Source organism: Rhinolophus sinicus, chromosome 17 (assembly GCF_057876585.1).
Source record: "Rhinolophus sinicus isolate RSI-liver-muscle chromosome 17, RSI-T2T, whole genome shotgun sequence".
NCBI classification, from domain to species: Eukaryota; Metazoa; Chordata; class Mammalia; order Chiroptera; family Rhinolophidae; genus Rhinolophus; species Rhinolophus sinicus.
This window is the reverse complement of record NC_142517.1, coordinates 26,056,797-26,082,558: the sequence shown is the minus strand read 5'-3', so window position 1 is coordinate 26,082,558 and position 25,762 is coordinate 26,056,797. Positions and strand designations below refer to the sequence as shown.

At 39.4% G+C, this 25,762-nt stretch overlaps 1 protein-coding gene across 4 annotated transcripts; it reads left to right on the top strand.

Annotated features, from left to right (window-relative positions):
• Positions 1-312: 312 nt before the first annotated feature.
• Positions 313-10,426, top strand: MISO1 (mitochondrial inner membrane subdomain organizer 1). Of its 4 annotated transcripts, none has more exons than XM_074326795.2 (5): positions 313-687; positions 2,896-2,955; positions 6,289-6,436; positions 7,060-7,220; positions 9,446-10,426. In XM_074326795.2, the coding sequence occupies exons 1-5, from the start codon at positions 355-357 to the stop codon at positions 9,827-9,829; spliced, it is 1,086 nt and encodes a 361-aa protein (XP_074182896.2). In that variant the 5' UTR covers positions 313-354; the 3' UTR covers positions 9,830-10,426. The 4 variants fall into 4 exon arrangements, with proteins under 4 accessions (XP_074182896.2, XP_074182902.2, XP_074182908.2 ...); XM_074326807.2 differs by lacking the exon at positions 313-687 and adding an exon at positions 698-716; XM_074326813.2 differs by lacking the exon at positions 313-687 and adding an exon at positions 739-1,027.
• The last annotated feature ends 15,336 nt before the right edge of the window (positions 10,427-25,762 follow it).

Genomic DNA, 25,762 nt, shown 5'->3' with positions numbered 1-25,762 from the left:
ATCCATGTATTGAATTCTTGAATAAGTAGCTCTCTATATTTTTATTAATTAACAGTTCAGAGATTCAGAGCATCTGCTATTAGGCTTACAAAGCAACTGTGAGAGTTTTAAACACAATTCAAATATAAGAAATATGCATTTTGTTGTATTAGAAGTAGGTGGAGGAATGAATTACTTCAATTTCCTGTCTTGCATGGCACATGAGGAATCCACACTGGGCCTGGGTTAATTGCAGTCACAAACTGATCATATTTCCTCCAGCATGGCCGAGAATCCTTCAGTCCCATTCCTGTCCCACAGGTATCACTCACGCGGCGGGAAAACCCTGCAAAATATTGAGGGGTCACTATTAGGATGTCTCATGAAGCGCTGGGAGGCCCGCCAACAGGCGATGGAAAGAGCGAATGGACAGTCGTGGGGCCAATCCCAGGAGGAGGAGAAGGGGACTCTTGTCAACCCGCGCGGCGCCCCAACAGCCGGAGGATCGCCGATCCCCGCGGTCCGCGGGAGGAGCACTGCGCCCCCTGTCGCCCGCCCGAGGAGCGCGGCGCGGGCTCGCGGGAAGCCCGGAACATGGCGGGGCGGCCCGCGGCCCCCGCCTCGCCGCCCGCCGACCGAGACGGAGCGGCGCCCAATGTGGTGGCGCGGATCTCGCAGTGGGCGGATGACCACCTGCGCCTCGTCCGGGTACCGCAGCCCCGCTGGCCGGGCAGGTGGTGGGCGCAGGGCCGCGTGGGCCCAGGGGAGGCCTCGGGCAGTGGATCCCGCCGGCACCTGGAGGGGCGGAGGGCAGCGGGCTCCGGCGGCCACAGCAATAGGGGCGCGGGCGAGGCGGCCAGGGGCGCGCGGCCCGGCTGGGCTCGCAGCGCCGGGAGGGTGGGCGCAGCGGGCCGCGGACACCAGCGCTGCCTAATTACGTACAGACAGGACTGTGCTGGGCCCTGGGCTCCTGCGAGTGCGACGCAGCCCGGCTCCGGGGGCCGGCGGGGCCATTAGACCGTCGGGGAGGGCCGGGCACGTAGGCCCTGTAGGTCCGGGGAGAGAGGAGGTTTTTGTTTTTTAAACTTTAAGTGAAGAGGCCACTGGAGGTCGAGCAAGGGAGGAATATCTTAGGCGACAGGGCGAGAGAGGACTGTGGCTAAGACCCCGTTGGTGGTGTGGATGGTTTGGGTGTGGGGTCCAAAGAAAGAGAGGAATCAAACGGGGGCTGCCGGCTGGGTGGACGGTGGTGAAAGTAGCGGAAGAGTTGGAGTAAACGATGCGTTGGGAAAATCTAGAGAACTTTTTGGACATGTGAACTTGAAGATGCCTATTAGACTTTAAACGGAGATGCGTGAACTTGAAGGTGGTCATTAGACTTAAAAACGTAGTTACAGGTGTTCTGGGCAGCTAGCTATAGGAGTCGCGTGTTGATGGGGGATCAGAACTGCGCAGACACTGTGGGAATGGAATGAGCTGCGTAAACCTTAAGTAGTTTTTAAAGTTTGGATGACATCTTGGAGCGAGTCAGAGAAGCTGAAGAAGTCCTGGTTTCCAACCGAGACCTGGGGGACTCTCTAGAATTTGGGGAGTGAAAAGGAGGATGTCAGCAAAGATTAAGAAGGAACCGTGAGGGAGGCGGAGGGAAAGTAGGTGTCCTAGAAGCCAAGCTAAGATAGTATTTTCAGAAGGAATGATTAACTTTGTTGACTTCTGCTGGGAAGTTGAGTAGATCATCAGCCTTGCCCATACTCGCCATCCAAGCAACGCAAGGGCTAGGACTTGGTTTTCACTCCCTAGTGCAGTTCTGGTCCTTGAAGCAATGCCTACCACGTAGTAAGTGCTAGCTAAACGTTTGCTGGTAGATATATACATATTAATCGACAAGGCCTCCGTTCTTTCAAGTCAGCGGGAAGAGATGCGAAGAGATGCGTGGGTTATTTCAAATTGAAAAATGACGTCAGCAAGATTGGGAGAGGAAACCGTGTTTAAGTTAGTGCATGGATATATTATATCAAATAACCCATCACAGAATGTACCGTTGTGTATGTTTTCAACTTCATTTCTTATATACCTAGTTGTATTTATTAAAGGAAACATGTCAGATCATCACTCTTTTATTGCTTTTTTTTTTTAAAGAGACTATGGCTACCTTTTTTTTTTTTTTTTTTAATTGCATAATATTGGGGAACAGTGTGTTTCTCCAGGGCCCATCAGCTCCAAGCAGTTGTCCTTCAATCTTGTTGTGGAGGGCATAGCTCAACTCCAAGTCTAGTGGCTGTTTTCAGTTTTTAGTTGCATGGGGCTCAGCCCACCATCCCATGTGGGAATTGAACCAGCAACCTTGTTGAGAGCTCACCCTCTAACCAACTGAGCCATCCAGCAGCCCCAGATTATCACGCTTGATGAGGGAGTTGCAGGGTTTTTAAATTAAACTCCTTTAGATCAGTTTAAATGAAGCGCTATGAAAACATTAACAAGTTTTTCCCAGCTGTTTACCTACATGTATTTCCCAAGGTACTATATTTTAAGGTTTTGGTGATAAAGTTTTCTGCCAAATAATTAAATTCCCACTGTAGACTCAGGGTTATGTGAGTTTACTGTGGGCATTGCACAAAAAGTATTAGACTGATTCATGCATGCAAGGAACTCATGGTTAAGGTAATATAATAAGTAGAGAACAATACATTATTATGTGAATAGTTACTGTGTATGCCAGATTGGGAGGAAAAGGGGAAGATTAATGGGTAGGTGGGCAGTTAAAGTTTTTTGTATGAAGTGGGCATTTATTTGAAGAATGTGCCTTATTGGGACAGTTGGATATAAGAAGGACAGTCTTTTTTCCCCTTCTAATTAGTACTTTCACTATTATGAATAATAATTAGTGAGAATTAATCATTAAATCTCTTTCTTAAGAGCATCAGCGCCATAATGGCCATAACTGGAATAACCTTGCTTCTAAGAAGTGTTCGACTGGTAAGTTTAAAAATAATGCAGTAGACAGTTAATTTTTTCTCACTTCAGAAAGTTTTCATCTCAAGCAGGGTATCATTTTGTTAATCACATTAGAAGCATTTAAATAGTATTTTAGAACAATGAACATGTTTTAAGATCTTGGTTGAAAAGTAACACATCCACCGGATTTTATGGAAAATAATTACACAGCCTCTATTTCCATAATCACTTTCTTCATGCTTAGAAAGGAATCTGAAAAGGATTTAATTTGCTAGAATGGTGTAATCACTAGGTTTGCATTTCAGACGTGGAATATCTCAAAACTTTTCTATAGTGGTTTTAGATTTAGATCATAGTTGAATTATGCCCCTTTGCTCTGAATAATTTATGCTCTTTCTTATTTCCAACAGTCTTTAAGATCTGTTGTTCAATGAATAAAGCAAGATGTACAGTGTAAAAAAAATATGCTTTCAGTCAGCATGTGTTTTTGCCCTTTCAATAATGGTTTAATAATAGCCATTGTGGAAATTAAATTCATTTGGTATTTCAAGACTTACAAGTAATTTTTTATATAACTGATGCTTGCCATAGGATGTAATTTTAGTGTCATGTTGCAATCTGGCATAGATTTCTTCTGTGTATATTTATTTCTTACATTTATTATCTCTGTATTGAACTGTTGCCTTTTCCCCAACACCATGGCACTTTTATCCTCTTTAGACTGAAACTTTTGAGACTTCAGTGTTTTCGTTCTACTTTTTTCTTTATCTTAAAAATCTATATGTCCCGTAATATTTGTATTTTCAAGGTTTCCAAATTGTGAAACTATTAAATGATCTGATTAAGAGTTTGGGTAAAAATAGTGCAGAGGGATCTTTTCTCTTGTTAGCCCTTAAAAAATACATGAATCAATTTGGTGGGGGGCAGCAGGAAAGCAGAAGAGGGGGTTTGTTTGTTTTTTGATAACCTTATCACACTTTCATTTTGAGTTCACAAAACCTGTCTCTCTTTCTCCCCTGTCCCCCCTATCTCCCACAACTACTCTTCTGTCCTTCATTAGTTTTGGGTGTAATACAGGGGAAGACTTACATTTAAGCTTATCATTCTAAGTGTCAAGATCTTTTTAAATACCAATTTTGACTTTCAGTATTCATGCCCTTCCAAGCTTCAGACCATGGTGATGTTTCATCTTTATGTTCTCATTCAAGTCAGTGGTGATCATATTAAACTGGAGAGGATCCAGGTCAGACTCATGACTTATTGCTAGAGCACCCCCTCCCATTGACGTTAGTTCATCAGTGCCACTTAGTGATGACACAAGACCACATTGGGAGCCATCTATGTGGACATTAGCCCATATTTCTCTGTTTTTCCCACACACTTTTCATAAACAACTTTTGTCAGGTGACTCAAACCCTTCATCTTTTGATTTAGGATTTCTTCTCTCTTTTATTTACATTTCCCATATTCCACATTCGTTTTTTAATACATTTTATTGGGGAATATTGGGGAACAGTGTGTTTCTCCAGGACCCATCAGCTACAAGTCGTTGTCCTTCAGTCTAGTTGTGGAGGGCACAGCTCAGCTCCAAGTCCAGTTGCCCTTGTCAATCTTTAGTTGCAGGGGGCACAGCCCACCATCCCATGTAGGAATTGAACTGGCAACCTTGTTGAGAGCTAGTGCTCTCACCAACTGAGCCATCCAGCCGCCCCCCATATTCCACATTATTGAACTAATGCTGACAATATAGATCCCAAATCCTCCCCGCCAATATTTCTTAAAAATTCAGAAAAATTTTGTAACACCTACTTTGTATCTCTATGAATGAGTTGTTAATTTTTTGCCACAGTTGTGCTTTCTCTTTCTCCATCTGAAACCATTTGAAAGCAAGTTGCAGACATGAAACTTGCCCCATAAATCATAATGTACTTAAGAACAAGAATATTTTCTAACGTAACCACATTAATATCCCATCTAATAACATTTTTTGCAGTAATGTTATCTAAAATACAGTTTACATTCAGATTTACGTACTCAAAAAGGATATTTTGAGAAAGTAAATCTGAATATGAACTGTCTTTTTCCCAGTTGAAAATTCCACAAGGACCATGCATTGTATTTAGTTGTCATGTCTCTTTGGTCTTCTTTAATCTAGAATATGACCCCACCTTACCTCTATTTAAAATTTTTGTCTCTCATGACATTGTCATTTTTGAAGAGTCCAAGCCAGTTTTCTTATAGAATGACCTGCAATCTGGATTTGTGTGTTTGTTTCCTCATTAGATTTAGCGTAAACAAAGTGATGGTGTATAGTTCCTTGCATCAAGAGGCTCATAATATCAGTTTGTCCTATAACATTATGAAATATAATATAATTAATAATCCCTTAGTGTCATCTAATCCCAGTCCATATTAAAATTTCCTTGATTGCCTCCATGATGTCTTTTTAAAATTGATAATTACTCAGCAGTATTCAAATGGTCCAGATATTGTTATTTGTTTTTATGTTCTTGTCTCATTTGTTTTATAACAGTCCACCCCTTTCCCCTACATTTTCCCCCAAGCCATTGATTTGTTAGAGTGACCAAGTCATTTATTTATCCCATTGTATGTTCCACGTTTTGGATTTGTCTGCTACCATATTTTTCTTGTGTGGAATTTTTTTGTGTGATGTTTAGCTCAACTTGACTGTCTTAGGAAGACGGGTACTAATTCATCCTTCTGCGTATGTGAAGCTCTTACCTAGCCATGATTACGAGTGAAGCTCGTCCCTGTAGTACTGTTAATACTGAAGACATAGGTATAATGTTGACTAACTTCAGGGCATTAGGTATTAGGTTTTTAATTAAATTCCTAATGTTGGCCTTCTGGGTGAGAGGGGCCTTTTTCTCCTACGACATAAAAAAATAAGGAAAAAAATCTTGTTGATTAAGAGTTCTAATTTAATTTGACTCAGCTTTGTTTAGGTTCGCCAAACAGTACCTGCATGAATAGATTGTACATCTATAGAACAGGATAGTGACTATTTAACCAGACTTGTGTGGTGCCAAGTACAGATCTGTACTCGCTGCTTTTTGATGAATTGTGTCATTTTGAGGTTGTTAGCTTTTTAGAAATTAGGAGTTTCTTTAATGTTCTCTATATAGTAGCTTGAAATAGTAAAATAGTAACAAAGATTTCTAAATAATGGTCCTGTAAACACTTTTGGTTAAATTATATTACAACATTAACATAAAATTAAGAACCAAGTAATTTTTCAATGGTTGTGTTTTGTTAAATGTTTAGATAATTTAACATGCTTAATTTAAAGTGAAAATAATAATGAAATATATTTTTCTCTTTGTAAATTGGCAGACATCAAAATTTACAAGTTCTTCAGATATTCCAGTAGAATTTATAAGAAGGAATGTTAAATTACGGGGACGATTACGCCGAATAACCAAGAATGGTTTAGAAATTGAACATATTCCTATCACTCTACCTATTATAGCCTCATGGAGAAGTAAGTAAGGTGCAAGAATAATAAGACTAACTATTTTAGTGTTCTTTTATTAGAAGTTATTTTTAAAATAGCAAAAAAAGAATTGTCTTTTTAATTTTAATAACTCTAAACTCTTAGCCTTACGTACACAGAACTATTTAATTTAGCTTCAGATTTCCTTTCCTCCTTAACCTCCTTTTTTTCCCCAACCACTCAGCATCATTCATCCATTTAAGCATTCATTCCACAAATACTGAGAACCTGTTAGGTTAAGTGGAAAAGCAGTTCATACAGTTTTATTGGTAGTAAGAGCCCATATTATTAAAATGCCTATCTATAGCTTTGTGTGCATGTGTGTGTGTGTATTTGTAGAAATAAATCTGGAAGGTTAAAAAAAAGGTAAATTGGTTAAACCCCATATCCTGTTGTGGAGGTTACTGAAATTGGTTTGTGATATTATTCCATCTGTTATATACTTGTTTGAAAAGAAATCTTGAATATAGAAATAGATGGACCTACATCTAGAGAGTCTGGGTATTTATAAATGAACATAATCTGTTGTTTTTTGGGGGCCAAAGGATTTTTGGAATTTGCTTTCACAACGTGATAGTAAAACTAAACTCTTTTCTACCTAACCTTTTTAGAAGAGCCATGTGGCGTTTTGCTGGTGAAGCTGGCTGGAGTAGAACTCACTGAAACTGGGAAGGCGTGGTTACAAAAAGAACTAAAACCTTCCCAACTTCTATGGTTTCAACTTCTTGGAAAGGAGAATTCAACACTCTTTTGCTATCTTTTAGTGAATAGGGTAAGTAGTATGAAGAAATCATGAGCAATATTTTATTCTTTTTATTTATACATAAAGATATCTTTAATTAGAACCTTCAATATATAATGGGACTGAATATTTTTTGTCTTTTTAAACTGCTACTTACAGTGATTATGTATAGAGAACCAGGTATTTTGTATATAAATTTTGTTATAAAATTTTATGTATGTTTATGGTAGAAAAACAGAAAATAATTAAAAGGAAACAAACTTAAAATTATTAATGACTCTGGATATTGCTAATTTAAGGAGAATCTATACATTTGTTTATGCCTGAGTATATGATATCACACTTGTTATTAGAAACAACTGGTTGAGTAATGCTTGTCAGTTGGAAACTACAAAGAGCAAGGACATTTTCTGAAGGTAAATATAGCTCAGTCTTTGAACACTGATCAGTAGTCAGTCATCTAAAAACACTGCCTCAGAGTGTTCTTACCTTTATGATTGCCCATAACCATTGTGTAACGGGATGCCCAGAGCTTCATCTGTGTCACTGGTGTTGCCACGTCACTGTCCTGAGACCTGGGGTATACCTTACTCAACATTTTTGGTGGGTGATTATTGAAAAAAGAACATAGAAGAATTAAATAGTTGAAATGTTATTATGACAGGGTTAAGAGCAGTTCCTTTTTTTCTTTTTTTTTTTTTAAGGGGGGGCACAGTGGCCCATGCGGGGATCGAACGGGCAACCTTGGTATTACTAGCACCACACTCAAACCAACTGAGCTAACTGGTCACCCCAAGAACAGTTCTTATTTTTTAAAGTCCCTTATTATGTAACAAACAAGAATGATCTGAAGAAAAAAATAACCTTACATTAATGTGATTAGAATTGTAATCTTTTTAATTCTTAAAAGTTTTTCAAATTATTAATAGAAAGCCTAATGAAATCCATAAATTGTTGCGTGTCCAGGTCATATTCAGTTCTTTCAAAATAAGAATTATCTAACACTGATTGCTTGAAGCGTCTTACATTTAAAAGTAGATAATACAAAATTAAATAAAAGATGTCAAAGGCCTTACAATATTATCTTCTCTTTTCAGTTGAGGAGTTTATTTTATTTATCTTCAAACCCCCTGTGGAATCACTGTTTGTATTCCCATGCACACGTGGGATTCAGGGTAACCAAGTGAAAGAGCCTGTATTCACGCCCAGCTCTTCCTGGGTCCTGAACCCACACTTCACTTTATATATTTTACCTTATATTGCTTCCTAGGAGGTGACCAAAGTATGTTATATGTATACTGTGGTAATTTACATCTGTTGAATTTTACTAATGTGTGAGGTTGAATTTAATTTTTCTGATTTTGGTTTAAGGGAACGAGCTCTTAAAATTTAAGAGATTGAGAAGAATATGATGAACTTTTAAAACTGTATTAATTCGTTAGCATCATATACCAAGAGTTACTGCATTTAAAATAGCAAAAGTTTACTTTGTTCCTTTAGCTAGTCCTAGAAACTATCTTGTACTGTAAACCTGGAATCTTCACATTTTTAGAATTTAACTATAAATTATTTGTCTAATGAAGCTATGAAATTATTAGTACTGCGTTAAAATTAATCTTGTTAGGTTAAAATCCCACAAGGACTATAGAAATGGCTAAGCAGGCTCTCCTTTATACTGTAAATTAGTGGATTTCATTAGGAAGTGAGGTATCCCATGAATGAAATTTCCTGAAGGATGAAGGTTCAAGGACAGGCCTATTTTTATGTTAATTATCTTGTGGAAAGTCTTAAAAATTCATTTACATATCAGTGCCTTCCATGACACTGGAATTCTCAACTAATTTAACAGTTCAGTGATGATTCAGTTCATTTTGCATTTGTCTACGTTTTTGTTCCTTTTGTTGTGGCCTCCTGTCATTTTGCTATCTTGTGTGCTCCATTCCCCCTCCAAACAACAAACAACCCCCAAAACCCTTTATGTATACTTTACCGTTTCTTTGCCACTTGGGGTTAGGAGACTTATGAGCTTGTGGAGAACTCTGTGTTATGTTATAAAAGAGGCAATTGACTGAGCAAGGATCTCTTCTAGTAATGAAATTCTTGAATTTAGCATTAGCTGTCTTGGGGACCCTCTTGCTTTATATTTTTGGCTTTTTCCTGGAGTACTAAAGTTGCTGAATGACCGATTTTAAAGTAAATAGATGTATACTAGCAATTTTCTTAAATAATTGATTTGTGTTATTTTTTTATTCAAGGGTAGATATTTTAGTGTGAGTCTGAATGAAGAAATTTTGAGAAGAGGCCTTGGCAAAACTGTTCTTGTTAAAGGGTTAAATCATGATTCTAAAATCTATTGGAAAATTCACAGAAACTTACTTAAAGCTGAATTAACAGCCTTAAAAAAAGGAGAAGGAATATGGAAGGAAGAATCTGAAAAAGAAAGTTATTTGGAAAAAGTCAAAGATTCCTGGAGAGAAGCATGGAAAAAAGACAGTTATTTTAAAAAAGCTGGATCAAATTTCAACCTGAAAAAAAGTTATGACAAATTTAGAAGTACTTATGAAGCATGGAAAGACAACTACTTAATACTGAAGTTCAAAGAACTTATGAGTCGCATACACTTTCGTAGAAAAGGGTGAAATATTCCAAGAGGTCTGGAGGTGACCTATTCTGAAAAGAGTAAAACATGTAAATATATATGAATATACAGTGGTACCTCAGTTTTCGAACGTCTCCATTGACGAACATTTTGGTTTATGAATGCCATAATCCCGGAAGTAAATGCTTCGTTTTTCAAACACAACTCAGAAGTCGAACATGCCACACAGCTTCCGCTGAGTGCAAGATCCTGAGGCCTAGCTGTCAGCTGTTTTTCAACGTTTCACAAGTCTTGGATTACGTTTGGAAACCGAGGTACCACTGTATTTCGTTGAGTTGAAATGCACATTTCCTGAAATGATCAAAGTTGTATTCTAATGGTATTTAAATATTTAAAAGATGATTGTTATAAGTGTAATAGCAGACTAATTTAAGCAAATTGTGATTAATGTAGTATTCTTTTAGGTAAAAAACTATAAAAAGCTACCAGATTGAAGGATATATACATATAGTGTTAATATTTGAAGAGAGTTTAACTATTGGCCATTGTGTTGTTTTAGTTACTTTGGGTAGCCATGTTTATTTTTCCAGTTTTATCAACTTTGATTATTTATAATAAAAGAACTGTTTATACCTCATGTCTGAGGCTATTCTTTTCTCCCAGTTGCTTACTAATTGCTTGTGAATTTGGGGCAGTGCTGCAGGCAAAGTTAGTTCACTTCAACCACTCCTAGTAATAAAGAATGTCTCCTTTCCACCTGTTAGATGAGGGCGATAATCCTGAGGAGAAGACAATGTGCTGAGGACAGCAGCACAGAGAACAGAAAGAATAGGGCACCTTATGGCCTTGTCTAACCCTTAAAGTAACCAGTTCTTGAAAGATCTTACCTCCCAATTTCTCATTGTGTGACATAGTACATTTGTTTATTTTTAAAGCCAGTTTGTGTTGGTTTGAACCTTGGATGTAAACACACACTTGCTGCTGACCGTATTCTGACTGCACAAAGCTTCTTACAACACCGGCAGTAACCTCCTCACACCCACAATGTCGACAGAAGTTTTTCTTAATGACTTGTGATACTGACAAGTCTGAGGCAACATCTGGTCCAAAGGGTTAACTCCTGTTCTAATCAGTAATACAGAGTGAGAAGTTTACTGCTGCTGCCCGACTCCTGGTTAAAACACAACGTGGATTTCCAACATTAATTTTTAGTGAGGTCCCAAATTTTCCACAAAAAAATTTGTGTGTGTGATTTTATTTCATCCCCTTTGGGGTTGGATAGGATGTGACAATCCTAATTTTTGTTCCCTGGGTCTAATGCCTCTATAGCTTTTTGTTTTGTTTTCAGGGGATGTTTTTATGTTCATTTACAGAGACGTTAACAGAGTACATTTAAACTAGCTTCGCTCTTTTCCAGTTGCCTCCCAGTGATGTCAGATCTCATCATAGTTATCACTGCAATTAGTTCTCATGACCGCTACCAGCTCTGCCAAGGCGCCACTGTCTTTCCAGTTAAGCAGTGTGAAGGTGAGGCTCGCCAGGTATTTCTATGGACTAAATGACCTGGTCTGACTTTTCCCTTGTTGATGTAGTAGGGAACTCTAATTTTATGGACAAGGTGGGCAAGATTGCTGGGACACCTGTCACGTGCAGTCACCATCTGCTGAATGTTCTTGTTCCCCATGGGCAGTATTAATACCTACTTGAAGGATAGGAAGAATCCCATCTCCTGTCTTCAAACAACAGGTTCTGACCACCTTTCTCCCTTAGCCTTTTTTCCTTTTGGTATTTGGACATTTAGTTCCCTTTTAAAATACATTTCTATCAAATGAATTTAGTTCTTACTGTTTTTCTAAAGGATTGGATTTTAATGGCCCTTTTTAATCTATTTTCTTTCAGTTTCACATTTCCTTTTCTGGTTTTGTTTTATTTTTCATCTTCCAGTCATACTTACGTATGAAATGTTGACAGCAACAGCAGCTTTATCATAATTAATGGTGAACAAAACGTGGGAGAAGCCCATACATATGACCTAGCACTGTTAAGATTTGGCAGCTAAAAGCATATTCTGGCAACACCCAGAAAGGGAAAATAGACAAACAAAGTCTCTTTACATTTTGCTTTCTGTTTGTTGTATTGATGTTTCTGTTGGTTCCAACCATGAGACAGGTGTCCAAATGCTGACTCTTTGGCACATTTGATCACAATTATTGTCCCATGAGGGCTCTCTAGAGGCTCCCTATCATAGTCCCCTGTCTTGGGAAATTCTTACCTATGTCTCTCTCCACCTGCTTAACTCCCAAGGCTGTCTAGTCCACAGCCTTTTCCTTCTGGATCCCCACCACCTTGGATGGCAAGGATATATGAGTTTATGGAAGGTGACTGGACTTAAGCACTGCACTCATGGGTGTGTGTGTAGGGGGAGCGATGTATTAGCAAATCTGCCTCAGTCCTGCTACTTTCCATGGTGTTAGTTCAACTTACAGGAAATACATGTATTTTAAACTAAGTGATGGGCATATAGGCTATCCACCAGGCATCTCTCTTGCTTCCCTCTTTTTGTCATGCTTCTTCTCCTTGTCTCAGGAAAATAAGGTGCTGGCAGGTCCAAATGTCAGAAAAGAGATAATCAGTATTTCCGAACTGAGTGATAACAGGATATATGGCACCCTCAGTCTTACAGAAAGCTGGGAAAAGTACTAATGTCAAACCTTCCTCCTTATGTGAACGGGAGAAGGAAGGGATGGTTGCTGCTCCACAAACTCTGCCTAACTCCTTCCTCTAAGACCTCTTATGTCTCTTGGATGTGAAACCCAAATTAGCTTACCTTTCCCACTACTGGAAAAGTCTGGGGAACCTGCTACCTGAAATGCCATCTTTTAGAAACTTGACTTGAAGAAATATCAGGGCCATCAATCCCAACAGTTGTGCTCTCTCATGTTGTTCCTGCGCTCTGGTAACTCCGAGTGTGTTAAAGATCCCAGTCAGGACTTCACACCAACCTGGTACACTTACAACACCTGCCTTACAAGGATTAACTGCATCTGAGGCAGGCAGATCGTTTTGGGCCCAGAGTTTTATCACCTGAATTTCTCCTGCATCATCTGGTTCCTCACCAAGGTGAAGTTTGCATCTTTGAGACAGGAGTTTCTCCCTGGGGTAACCCAACCCCATGTGCTGTCAAGGGGCATATTTTGACACAGTCTGTTCCAAATCCAGTGGTTGTATATGGAATGGATTTCAAGACATTGGCTTTTCTTAAAGAGACAACATGGTTCTAGAAGCCATGAAACAGCATTTCAGAAGTTTCAGGGACAAACAGAATCCTTTTTGCTACAGCCCCATTCAAAGGGGTGGCAGATACATTGAGGAGCAGCCACTGCCGCTGGGGTAGCTGGAACAGAGATGGTTTCCCGGCCCTTGTCTGTGGTGTGGGGAGGAAAAAGTTTTCCTCAACCCTGTTAAGGTCCCGGACTGGGTGTGAAAATTAAACTGACAAAGACAGATTAACAGGAGAAAAGCATACAAGGTTACCTCATATAAGTTTTGTGTGACATGAGAACCCTCTAAGGAAATAAGACCCAAAGAAACTTAGACCCGAGTATTGTGTGCTAGGTTTGATGACGCGTGCTCAGCTGTGGAGGAACAGGGTCGGTAAGTGTAGGTACCTGGGCAAACAGCAAGGCCTGCTTGTAAGGATTCCTCTTGACGTCCCTTTGGCATCGGAGATAAAAAGATGCTGCTTTTCTCCAGCTGCAGGGGGGCACCTCTTACATGAAGGTTTTGTGACCTGTTTCAGGGAAGAAGGGCAAGGGAAGGAAGAGGTCAGAGTGACCTTCCTGCTTCAGCCATTGTCTCAAACTCCTTCAGCTTAAACATGCCAAGATGCCATATTTTGGGGTAGTGTGTCCTGAACCCAGTCCGTGGTTTGGAGCTTCTCTGATTCCGTTATCAAAGCAGCTATTTCATTGAAGGCAAATCACAGGGAGAAAGTAATGCAAATTTATGAAAAGACGGAAGAAAATAAAGAAAAATTAAAAATTAAAATGTTAAGAACAGAAATTTAAAAGTAAAACAGTAAAAAATATCTTAAAAATGAACCTACTATACTTCTATTTCAAGATGGCCATTGAGCTCATTCATTTAACTTCCATTCAAATTACATCAAAATTCCAAATAGAAAAAATGGTATCGATGATGGAAAATGGGATGATGCCCTTAATTAGCTAGATGTTTATAAGTTTTGCAGCCTATGATGAAGTGGAATTAGATTGAGATACTGGTGTTCAGTATTCTTAGGGTTCAGTATTCTTTAGGAAGAAGGAAGGTGGGGTTCCTATAGGAAGTAGGTCCTTGCCGTAGTTTGGGATCCCTAAGTGATGAGAATTCCTTTTGGTCAAATCCAGAGGTAGTCCCTCGTGATCTGGAAGCCTAAGGCCAAATGTCAGTGCACCCAAAATATAATGTGGAGGGAAAAATAGGATATCAGTAGTTCATAGCATACGTCTTACCCTGCTGGACAGGAATGATGATGACTCCCGGTCCTAGCAGCGTGGGGATTTCTTGGCCGGTTAGTCTGGGTGTCACCATTCTGCTCTCTGGAAGATCGCCCTGATCCTCTATAGCCTCTTCAAAAGTAGGCATTGGGGAGAATCTACCCTGTGAGGGATGGACACCTTTAGAAACCCCTTTCTGTTGATGTGGGTTCATGGCCAAATGGCTGAGCAATCGCAGGCCTTTTTGTCCCAGAGATTCAATCCTGTACGGCTTTGAGATCTATCAATTCACTGGGCAGACGTTGTGCAGTTGGGGTCCTACTGACCACACTTGTTTCTGTGGTGGATGCTAAAGAAATGAATAATTTTCTTTCCCAGTTCTTCCAGCTGGGCTAATAATCAAATTAATAGAGACACATTAAAAGGAAAATAAAAATTTTAATACATGTACATGGAGAATTCACATAAGCATGGAAATTCTAAAGACAGTGAGGTAACATTGGGTATATGTGACATTTTGGGACAAAGGAGAAAGTGTGTGTGTGGGGGAATGAGGTATTAGATTTCAGAAGTGAGAATGAGTAATTTACACATAGTTGAGGAAGAGAAGAACATACATGGCAGCGAAATTCTTGCTGGGCAACTCAGAAACAATGGGATATGGGGTGTCTAGCTAACAGGCCTGGAGTCTTCCTGACTAATGCTGGGGTGAAGATTCTTAAGGTGATTAAGCCCAGCCTCCTCTCCAAAGGCAGGTTTTTCAGTCGGAATGTCTTGGGCAGGAAAGAGGGGAGGGCCCAAGGTTCTTTCTAAGTCCTCTTTTTTTTCTTATTAAACACCTTGAAATCAGAATCCCAAGAAGCAGCTTCAGGGTGGCAAAATTTTGGTTCTGTCATTGTGCTCAGAATGCTTTGCTGCTTTTGCATTTTTGAAGGACATATCAGAGCCATGTCTTTTGACTGTAGGCCATGAACTATTAGTGAGATGTGAAGTCAATTTGGGTTTCTCGCCACCAGCAATTAAAAAAAAGAGTGAAACAGAATAAAATATGACAGTGCATTACACATCGGAAAGATAAGTGTTGTTTTGTTAATTTTAGAAATAAATATATCTGAATATGTATACTGGCTTGCAATGCAAACGTATGTGGGTTACTGCAAGTCACTATAGAAGATCTCATTTTCTAGCACAGTCTTTTGAAGAAACCCGATAAATAGATTTATATAACTAAAGTGAGGACAACAAGTAATTCAGACAGAAATTGAGGTTTGAAAAAATGGACGTATTGGAATCATTACTTCTATTTGCTGTTTTGTTTTCGTTATCAAAACACAGCTTGACCCATCTTCTGATTCAGTTTTTTTGGACACAGACATAGGCTGCATGGCCATTAGATCTGGTAGGTTGGCTTCTTTATTTCATTGTCAGGTTTTGGCTGCATGGACACCCCTTTTTGCCAAAAATCAGTCTGGTTTCTTTGCAGGTTGTTTGTATTCTGCCCCCATCCTTCAAATATTCAGATTGCCCAGGTTTCAGTCTGATTTACTGACTTTGCATCACAAAGACTTACGGGTTCCAAGCCTGGGATGTTAACCCTCTCCGGGACCTCAGGTAAGGAATAGCATCTCCCATTCCACTCCAAGACTCCCTCCTTGGCTGTCAGGCTGCGTAGCACTAACCTGCGCGCATTCCTTTAGTCTTCCGGGTGGTCTCCTGGGCTCTGGCCCTGTGATCCAGCCCTCTTCCCAGCCCTATTTTCCTCTGCACTTTTCATTTGCCTAGCACATCTTTTTATTGGAATACTGAGACTAGTTTGACATGTTAGACTTCCAATAGTTTCTTCTCACAGTCCAAAAAAACCCCCAAAAACCACAGCTTGTAGGTAATTTAGCAGTAAAATTGAGTAATAGCGCCCTCTTCTGTCCTTCCACAACACTGTACACATCTCTATTTTAGCACTTGTCAGATTGTAATTATCTACTTGTCTTTCCTCTATCCAAGGTATAGGGGCTCCTGTAACTCAAACCATTCCTTATTAAATTTTGGATAATTTCTGCTCCTTCCACAGCATTTAGCCCAGTTTCTTACTCACTGGAAACTATATTTGTCTGTACATCTTATGATCCTATGCCATGAAGATTAATTTGCCTTAAATGGTCTGAAAGAACTTTTTTTTTTAGTTGTCAAACTTGAAAATGATATTTCTATTGGACAAATCAAGCCCCCTAAATATATATTTAGTTTAAATATGCAAATAAATGAAACAAAAACTAATAGTACGGATTTTAAAATGCAGTTTTTTTCCTTTTACTATGTTTGTGTAGAAAAACCTAACCATTTGTTTTCTGGTTAAAACAGACAAACAAACAAACAGGTGTTAGGAATAAGGAGTGCATACCCCATTAGGATTCCAAATAGTACGGAAATAGAATGTTCCTTGTGGGGTCAATTGCCTTCTACCTCCAACCCCCCAGCGTTCAAAGCTTTAGAATTTACATTCTGTCCTACCAATTTCTCTCTTCAGTTTTCTCTCCGCAGTACAATTTGTTCACTTGCCTAAATTTTTGTTAAATGTCTATAAAAATAATTGCTGTAATAGATGACTGGTCTGCAATTAGATTATAAAGACTTTTTTTTTTTTATGTTATGGGATTCTGCAGGAATATTTAATGGTCGTCTGGGAGGGGGAACCCAGTATGCTCCATGATAGAAATATGTAATTTCAGAGTTTCAATATTATTTCCTGGGCTGAAGAAAGTACTTCAGTTTTATGTCTGTTCTGCCCAACAGGCTCTGACCATCTTGAAAGTTGTAGATATTGGCTCTGTGGGAGGTCTTTCTGGAAACAAAACCCAGAGAGCTGAATTGTGAAGCTCTTAGAATGAAGGAAAAGGGCCTCTGTCCTCTGACACTATTGTTTCCTCTAAAATACTTCATTCCCCGCCTCCTTCCAAACCCCCAGGAGAAAAAACAGTGACACTAGTTGGAGAAAAATAGAAAGTGGGAAAAGTTCACTTCAATTAGCATACTTTTTGCCTTTTAAAAAGTATTCATTCTGTGCTGGAAACTAAAAATCTCTTGAGAACTATAATTGGCATATAAGAAAAGAAAACTTAGTTAAATTGAAGAACTTAACCTAGGCAGACACACACTGCTATTTTGTCTTTGTTCAGCATTCGTAGGATGAGTTATTTTGCTGATGTATCAAAGTAGGGAACATAGAGTTTAGAATTTTGATATTTAGTCCAAACTCACCCTTGAGCTGGACAATGTAACCTATATTTTCTCCTTATTTGTAAGGTGAAAAAGTACATTTGCTTGTAAGATGTTTTACATTTCCATATAAAAGGGGAAACAATTGTATAGAAGAAAAAGAGAGGGTCCACATAATAAACCTGACAAGCGTAGGGGAAGCCAGCATGGGGGCTGGTCTCTACAATCTCAGACTAAACTTAACTACATTGGATGGTCTGAATGTACAGATTTCTAATTAAAAGCCGGTTATGGCAGGTATTCACGTCCTAGGCCTGTAGCTTCCTTGACAAAGGTCAATCTTGACCTTAAGTGAACCTGCCTATTGTCTTTTTGTATCTAAGATAACATACCTCTGAAATGTCAGAGTAATTTTCTTTTTGAAAATTACTCAGGATACAACTTCTGCACCAGAGCAGGAGACCACAGAACCCCTCATTGTTATCTTGTTTCCCACATACCATCTCTATGTGCTGCAAATGTTAATTATTAACTATCCTGTACCCACCAATGTAAAAGAAGTATGTGTCTCTGTTTTACTTTTTATCCAATCCCAGAGAATTCCCTCCTTTTGCTTTCTTCTGACCCCTTAATCTACCTACCACCAATGGATTTCATGTAACCCTACTTATGTCTCCTCCTTTTATTCGAATGTATGAAATAAACTGAAAAACTGTCATTCTCTGGAGCACTTTCTCAATCCATTGAGATTTTCCCAGCAATTGTCAGTTTGGTGGCTCAAACTCATAAAAATTCTCTATAGGTTTGGATGTTTCTTATGTTGACATTTACTTGGCATAATTGGCAGGATTCCAAAACAGGCCACCCAGGACCACTGTACGGACCCAGACCTAGTGCTAGGTACCAGCAGGGGCCCATTGTGTGCCACCTGCTCCCCCTTTGCATTGAGTGAACTTGGGTAAGTTTTCTTGGAATACCAGACCTCCTTGTTTTAAGGTAGGAGGCCCTGACTTTATTTGAGCTGTTAAAAACAAAAACAAAAAATCCTTGAGGTGGCACTAAAGGATAAGGGTTGAGATAACCCAGGCTAAGGACAGGGTTGAGATAACTTAGGGACAGGGGGCAAAAAAAGGGGTGGCTGATTTTTAATTTTGGCTTTTCAATTGGAATTGTTTACTGAGAATCTGAACAAAACGTTTTGCTGGAGAAATGAGTCTGAACTCATTCAGCTCTGAAGTGAAGGGGCATTTACTCCCTCCAGCTCCAATTTCAGGTATTCTTAGGTGATGAAGAATCTATGTGGAGATTTGTGAGGGTACCCCTCAAGACAAGCAGGGCCTCATAGGGAATCCCAAAACAATTGTAATTAAATAATTGACTTGTCTGGGGACACGCACATAAAACCTGGTTACCTAGTTCTCTGAGTCATGATTGTATTAGATAGCTGGAGAGAGAAACTGAGATACATAATAGGGTAGGAGCAACGCGGGAGGTAACAGACCCTTGGAGCTCAACTCATGAGCTGCACACTTCAATCCACCACACAATATCACTAGAAATTTGTTCAGACTCTGCAGATCCCAAAAGAAAACTAAAATTAACATGGGAAATCATGCCTCCGAGGAAACAAGCCCCCAGTCCCTAGCCCCCATTAATATTCCTGCAGATGTACAATTCATAGGGAGATTTTACTTGCAAATACTTAGAGAAATGGGAAAATTTAACTAGAAGATGGCTGAAGATCAACTTAAGATGGCTGAAATGGAGTTATTTTAATGACTAAATTAATTTTTGCATGCCCAATAGAAAAGAAAAGCCGATCTAAAATCAAATTGAGTGAATGGGGGGCTTATGTCAATTGGTAAATAGAAGACTCTGAAATGGAACACAGAGACTTTCTTTTCTCCAGGAAGTTAATTAGAAAATTTTAGAGACTTTCCCTGAACAAAATAAGGTTTCCAAAGCTGCTCAATGCCAACACCCCGTTTTTCTCTCTTCCTACACTGTCCCGCTGTACCCTTTGCTTTGTTGAGTAGACTTACTCTCCTTTCCTCCTCTCCCTTGTCTCTTTCTTCTTCACCTCCTCCCCTGCAGCTCCCTACTGACCTAAGGGACACTCAGAATAGAAAGCCAGACCAGGATAGATTAGGAAAAAGAAAACCCCCCAAAACCAAGAAATTCTGGCAGCAACCTTTGGAGAAAAGCTGGTCTCCAAGGGCAGAATGGAAGCAGCAATTGTATACTTTCCATGGACTAACAGAATTAAGGAATCTACCTAAAGATTTCCCCAACCCTTTCCAGGACCCTAATGGGTTCACAAGAAATTTGATTTAACAGTAGAACCTATGATCCTGGCTGTTCTGACCTATTCCAGTTAATACATTTACTGGCTTCTAAGAACAAAGCAACAGAATGGCTAAATAAGGTTCTGTGGGAAACTCCTGTAGACGACTTTTTAAAATAGAGAGAGACACACTGGGAAAAATGCGGAGAATTAGCCCACTGGCTTGACCAAGCCATACCTGAGATTTTTCTCTGGAAAATAGACTGGACCAAGATCCAGCAATGTGAAAGAGAGTCTGATGAAACAGTGCTTAATTTCTTTGACCATTTCAAAAAAGCTTTCAAACAATACTCAGTTTAAAGGATCATCAAAATTTTATTAAATTGAGCATTTTGGGAAGGACTAGATGAAGAGTTCACAACTCTGATTAAACGACGTAAATCAAAATGGCCAACCACATGTACTAATGAACTGGCAATTCTGACTGATCAACTATCTAAATCTACTCAAAAGAGGAAAAAAGACAAAGCTGCCAAAATCATGAACTTGCAACTCTAGCAATTAAGCAATCAGGTCAGACCTTGCCAAAGGTCTCTTAGACAATGGGAAAGAGGAGTCTGTTTTTATTGTAGAAAGCCAGGTCACCTTAAGGAGGATTGTGGAAAACTGAAATGAGATTTAGAAAAAGAAATAGAAGCAAGCGTAAGGCTGCTTCAAGGACTATGAGAGGGCATCTCTTCTCTTTACTAATACTGAAGGAGAAGTTGAAATTAGTGTAAAAGGGGAAACTACTACCATGTTTCCCTGAAAATAAGACCTAGGCAGACAATCAACTCTAATGCGTCTTTTGGAGCAAAAATTAATATAAGACCTGGTTTATATTACATTACATTACATTACATTACATTACATTATATTATATTATATTGTAACCAGTCTTATAGTAAAATGAGACTGGGTCTTATTTTAACTTTTGCTCCAAAAGATGCATTAGAGCTGATTGGCTAGGTTTCATTTTCGGGGAAACACAATAAGGCCCTTGTAGATACTGGGGCTACTTTATCTCTCCTTAACCCTACCCAATTAAGTCACCCTCTCCCTTGGACTAAGCTTCTGTACAAACAGTAGGGACATCTAATCAACCAATGTCTGTTTTTAAATCAGAACCTGTTGTCTTCCAGCTAGCAAATGTTACCGGGCAACATATACTTTTACTAGTTGAATCTGCCCCAATTTACCCAATAGGGTGAGACTTTCTTAAAACCAATGATGCCCACATATCCTTTTCCCAGAAGGGTGGAATGTATTCAGAACTAAATGAATCAGATACTGAATTGGGATAGTAATGATTTTAAAGGAACCTCCACAAGAAGAAACTAATCTTGAGACTCAACATTTGTTACAGGATATTCCAGTGCACCTTTGGGCCCTTTCCAGTACAGATATTGGTAAGATAAAGCCAGCTACTCCTATTAAAGTAACTATTACAATACTTTGCCTCTATCTAATATTCACCAATATTCTTTAAGACCTGATATGCTAGCTAGAATTAAGCTTTTTATAGAAGATTACTTTAAAAAGGAGACTTATAATTCCATGTATTAGCCCCTGTAATTCTCCTATCTTTCCAGTAAAGAAACCCAATGGGAAAGAATGAAGATTTGTACAGGATCTCATAGATATAAATAAAATAATTATTGCCAGACAATCCAGGTTCCAAATCCATATACCCTATTACCAGCTATTCCTGTGGACTGCCAATATTTTTCAATGATAGATTTATGTAATACCTTTTTCATCATTCCTGTAAAAAATAAAATAAAATATAAACTACAGTAAATACCTCTTTGCTTTCACCTGGGAAGATCGGGAGTTTATCTGGACTGTAATGCCCCAGGGATTTACGAAGAATCACACCTATTGCTCTCAGGTACTGAAGGCTAATGTGAATTATGTTGACTTCCCCAGAAATTCCATTCTAATCCAACATGAAAATGATTTACTTTTATGTTCTAGGACATACTAGGCTCCCAAGAGGACATAATTTACCTATTACAATAGTTAGCCATAAAGGGACATAGGGCCTCAAAGGAAAAGCTCCGATTCTGTCTACTCCAAGTAAACTACCTTGGTTATCTAATATCTAAAGATAGGCTAATTAACTACGAAAGACTCAGAGGAATCCTATACTTTCCTCTTCTAAAAACAAACAAACAAAGAAACACCAACTTGGAGGGTTCCTGAGCCAGAATTGCATTCCAAATCTTTCATTAGTGGCCCAGGTTCTCTATGTCTTATTAAAATCAGATCGACCTGATCAAATTCAATGGAACCCTAAAGGGAAACAAGCTGAGGAAGCTCTAGAGGAAGTATTATCTAAAGTTCCTGCTTTGGGACACCTTAATTATAAACTTTCTTCCTTTTCATACGCGAAAATAAAGGAAATGCTTTAGGAGTTCTAACTCAAAAAACACAGATATCATTATAGACCTATAGGATAATATAGTCAGCAGTTAGTAGCCAAAGGGCCCCCTCCCTGCGTGACAGCCGTCTCTGCTACAGCCATGTTATACAAACAAACAAGAAATCATTATGGGCTCTCCGTTATTTATGTTCTCCATTCTGTTGAATCTCCATTGAACTCTCATCACATTCAACACTTCTCTCAGTCAACTGGCTTCTTACGAAGTACTCTTGCTTTCTGTGTCTAATATTACTTGAACTCGATGTAACAGTCTTAACCCAGCAACTTTGCTACCTTCTTTGCAGGATGAAGACATCCACAATTGTGTTCCTTCTTGTTCCTAGGAATGATTTATAGGAAACTCCTATCGATAATGCTGACTTAATTTGGTTTACAGATAGATCTTATATGAAAGATGACTAGAGATACTACTCAGCTGGATATGCAATAACTTCCATAGTGGGCATAATTGAAGGTTCCTATTTACCTGAATGAAATAAGATCTGTCCATAAAGCCGAATTCATTGCTCTAACTTGAGCTTGTCAATTGGCTAAAGATCAAATAGCCAATATTTACACTGATAGTTGCTATGCGTTTGGTGTAGCTCACAACATTGGAATGTTGTGGAAGCAGCGAGGCTTCTTAACTTCTTCAGAGAAGTCCATAAAGAATGGAAAATAGGTTGAGAATTATTAGATGTCATACAACAGCTGAAACAATGGGTAATTATTAAAATTCCAGGACATTCTAAAGCTGCCACCATGGAAGCAGAAGGAAATAATTTAGTTGACACTCCAGCTAGAGAAGCAGCAATAAGCAGCCAAGTTATTGAGACCTGAGAATGTTTCTTGCTCTCCATTAAATCAATAAAAGACTCTGTCTTATGGTTTAAGTGGACAGCTGCAGAAGAAGAAAAGAGGATATGGCAACAAAAAGGGGGAAACTTTGACCCAGACTAAGAGATATGGTTTGGACCCAATCAGAAACCAATCTTACCTCTTGGGCTCAATTACCTATACTTGTACATGTCCATGAGCTGCTACACTGGAGTCCTGAAAAGATGATTTCATTGAGTAAACAGCGTTACTGGAAACCTCTTACTGTAGCTCATAAAGTGTATCGCAGATATCTGCCCAAAATATAGTCCTAGAAAATCACTCCATCGGTCCTTTGGACATTTCCTACTTTCTTTAGGTCTATTTGAGGTATGATAATTGGATTTTATCCAAATGCCACCATCTCAAGGATTCAAATATGTTAGTTATGACTTATACATTTTCTCACTGGGTTGAGGCATTCCCTTGCAGGAGAGCAACAGCCTTAACAGTAGGTAAATTATTATTGGAAAAAAAAAAATTTCAATTGGAGAATTCCTTCTGAATTACGTAGTGGCTGAGGGACTCATTTTACTGGGTAAATAATGCAATCCATTTGTAACATCTGGCCTATTCTACAGCATTTTCATTGTGCTTATCGCCCCAGTCTTCTGGATTGGCAGAACGTACCGATGGTACAATTAAAACTCACCAAGATAAAATTCAGAAGCTTTTGAGCTCCCTTGGCCAAAAGCTCTCCCTCTGGTGCTCCTCAACCTGAGATCTACATGTTTTGGTAAACATAAATTTTCTCCTCATTAAATAGTCACTGGTCATCCTGTGCATCTGGATGGTGGGACATATGAACCAACCTTACTAAAAGGAGACATTCCTCATTATTATCAAGGACTTATTAACCAGCTTAAAGAAATTGAAAAATGAGTAATTAATTCACTTCATTGAGCTCCTGGGAGATGAAGACTTCAAAGATCATGACTTACAACCAGGAGATTTTGTCCATTGGAAAACATATCAATTAAAAAGTCTCCAGGGCCGGCCCGGTGGCTCAGGCGGTTAGAGCTCCATGCTCCTAACTCTGAAGGCTGCGGTTCAATTCCCACATGGCCAGTGGGCTCTCAACCACAAGGTTGCCAGTTCAACTCCTCGAGTCCCGCAAGGGATGGTGGGTTCCGCCCCCTGCAACTAAGGTTGAACACGACACCTTGAGCTGAGCTGCTGCTGAGCTCCCAGATGGCTCAGTTGGTTGGAGCGCATCCTCTCAACCACAAGGTTGCTGGTTCTACTCCCGCAAGGGATGGTGAGCTGTACCCCCTGCAACTAGCAACAGCAACTGGACCTGGAGCTGAGCTGTGCCCTCCCCAACTAAGACTGAAAGATCAACAACTTGAAGCTGAACAGCACCCTCCCCAACTGAGATTGAAAGGACAACAACTTGACTTGGAAAAAAGGCCTGGAAGTACACACTGTTCCCCAATAAAGTCCTGTTCCCCTTCCCCAATAAAATCTTTTTTAAAAAAAAAAGTCTCCAGGGGCTGGCCTGGTGGCTCAGGTGGTTGGAGCTCCATTCTCCTTACTCCAAAGGCTGCCGGTTTGATTCCCACATGGGCCAGTAGGCTCTCAACCACAAGGTTACTGGTTCAACTCCTCAAGTCCGCAAGGGATGGTGGGCTCCGCCCCATGCAACTAAGATTGAACATGGCACCTTGAGCTGAGCTGCCTCCCGGATGGCTCAGTTGGTTGGAATGTGTCCTCTCAACCACAAGGTTGCCAGTTCGACTCCCACAAGGGATGGTGGGCTGCGCCCCCTTGCAATTGAGCTGTGCCCTCCACAACTAAGACTGAAAGGACAACAACTGGACTTGGAAAAAAGGCCTGGAAGTACACACTGTTCCCCAATAAAGTCCTGTTCCCCTTCCCCAATAAAATCTTTAAAAAAAATAACGAAAAAACAAAAAATAAACTCTCCAACCTCATTGGAAGGGACCTTATCTGGTATTAGTAACTAATCCATGTGCAGCGAAAGTTAAAGTTGATAACTGAAAGGTTCACATTTCTCAACAACAACAACAGCAAGGAGCCTACTGCTAATGGACATCTTCCCTGGTCTCTGACACTTGCCTCTGCCTCCAGGATGTCCAAGACTCCTCCAGGATGAGAAGCCACCGACATCAGAGGTAGACAGCTATCCCAAGACTTCGAGAGGGCCTGTATACCTACCAATCGATGTTGAATTAAAAAACAAAAAGAACACTTATTTGATTGTCTTTACCTGTCTGCTAATCATATTAATCATAATAATAGTTATACTTGTTCTTTGGGCTTTTCTTAAACCTTCTTCTTATGTAGCCCAGCTATTAATGATTGTTGAAGGTGTATAAGATAACTTTCATGTTATCAATAATATTCTTTTTATGGTTTCTCTTTTGAAGTGTAGAAGGAATGTTATTGCAGAAGGAAGGAAAGGGATGTCTGTATTTTTGAGAGAAGTTAAAAGGAGATACTTTGTCCTAATAAGTTGGTTTTTCTGAATGAGTAAAAAGAGACAAACTAAGAAGGACAAAGGAAGGTGTAGAAAGTTTGTGGAAAAGGAATCTTGAGAAAGGAATTTTACATATAAATCATGCTAGAACCCAATCATGGGAATATGCTTACCCCCTAACCTGACAAGGACTACAAAGT

What these genes read in the sequence shown, in the direction of transcription:
- MISO1 (XM_074326795.2), top strand. Translation starts at nt 355, where the DNA reads ATGTCTCATGAAGCGCTGGGAGGCCCGCCAACAGGCGATGGAAAGAGC. An exon ending in TTCTAAGAAGTGTTCGACTG is followed by an intron (nt 2,956 to 6,288) that starts GTAAGTTTAAAA and finishes GTAAATTGGCAG; the next exon opens with ACATCAAAATTTACAAGTTC. An exon ending in TATTATAGCCTCATGGAGAA is followed by an intron (nt 6,437 to 7,059) that starts GTAAGTAAGGTG and finishes TAACCTTTTTAG; the next exon opens with AAGAGCCATGTGGCGTTTTG.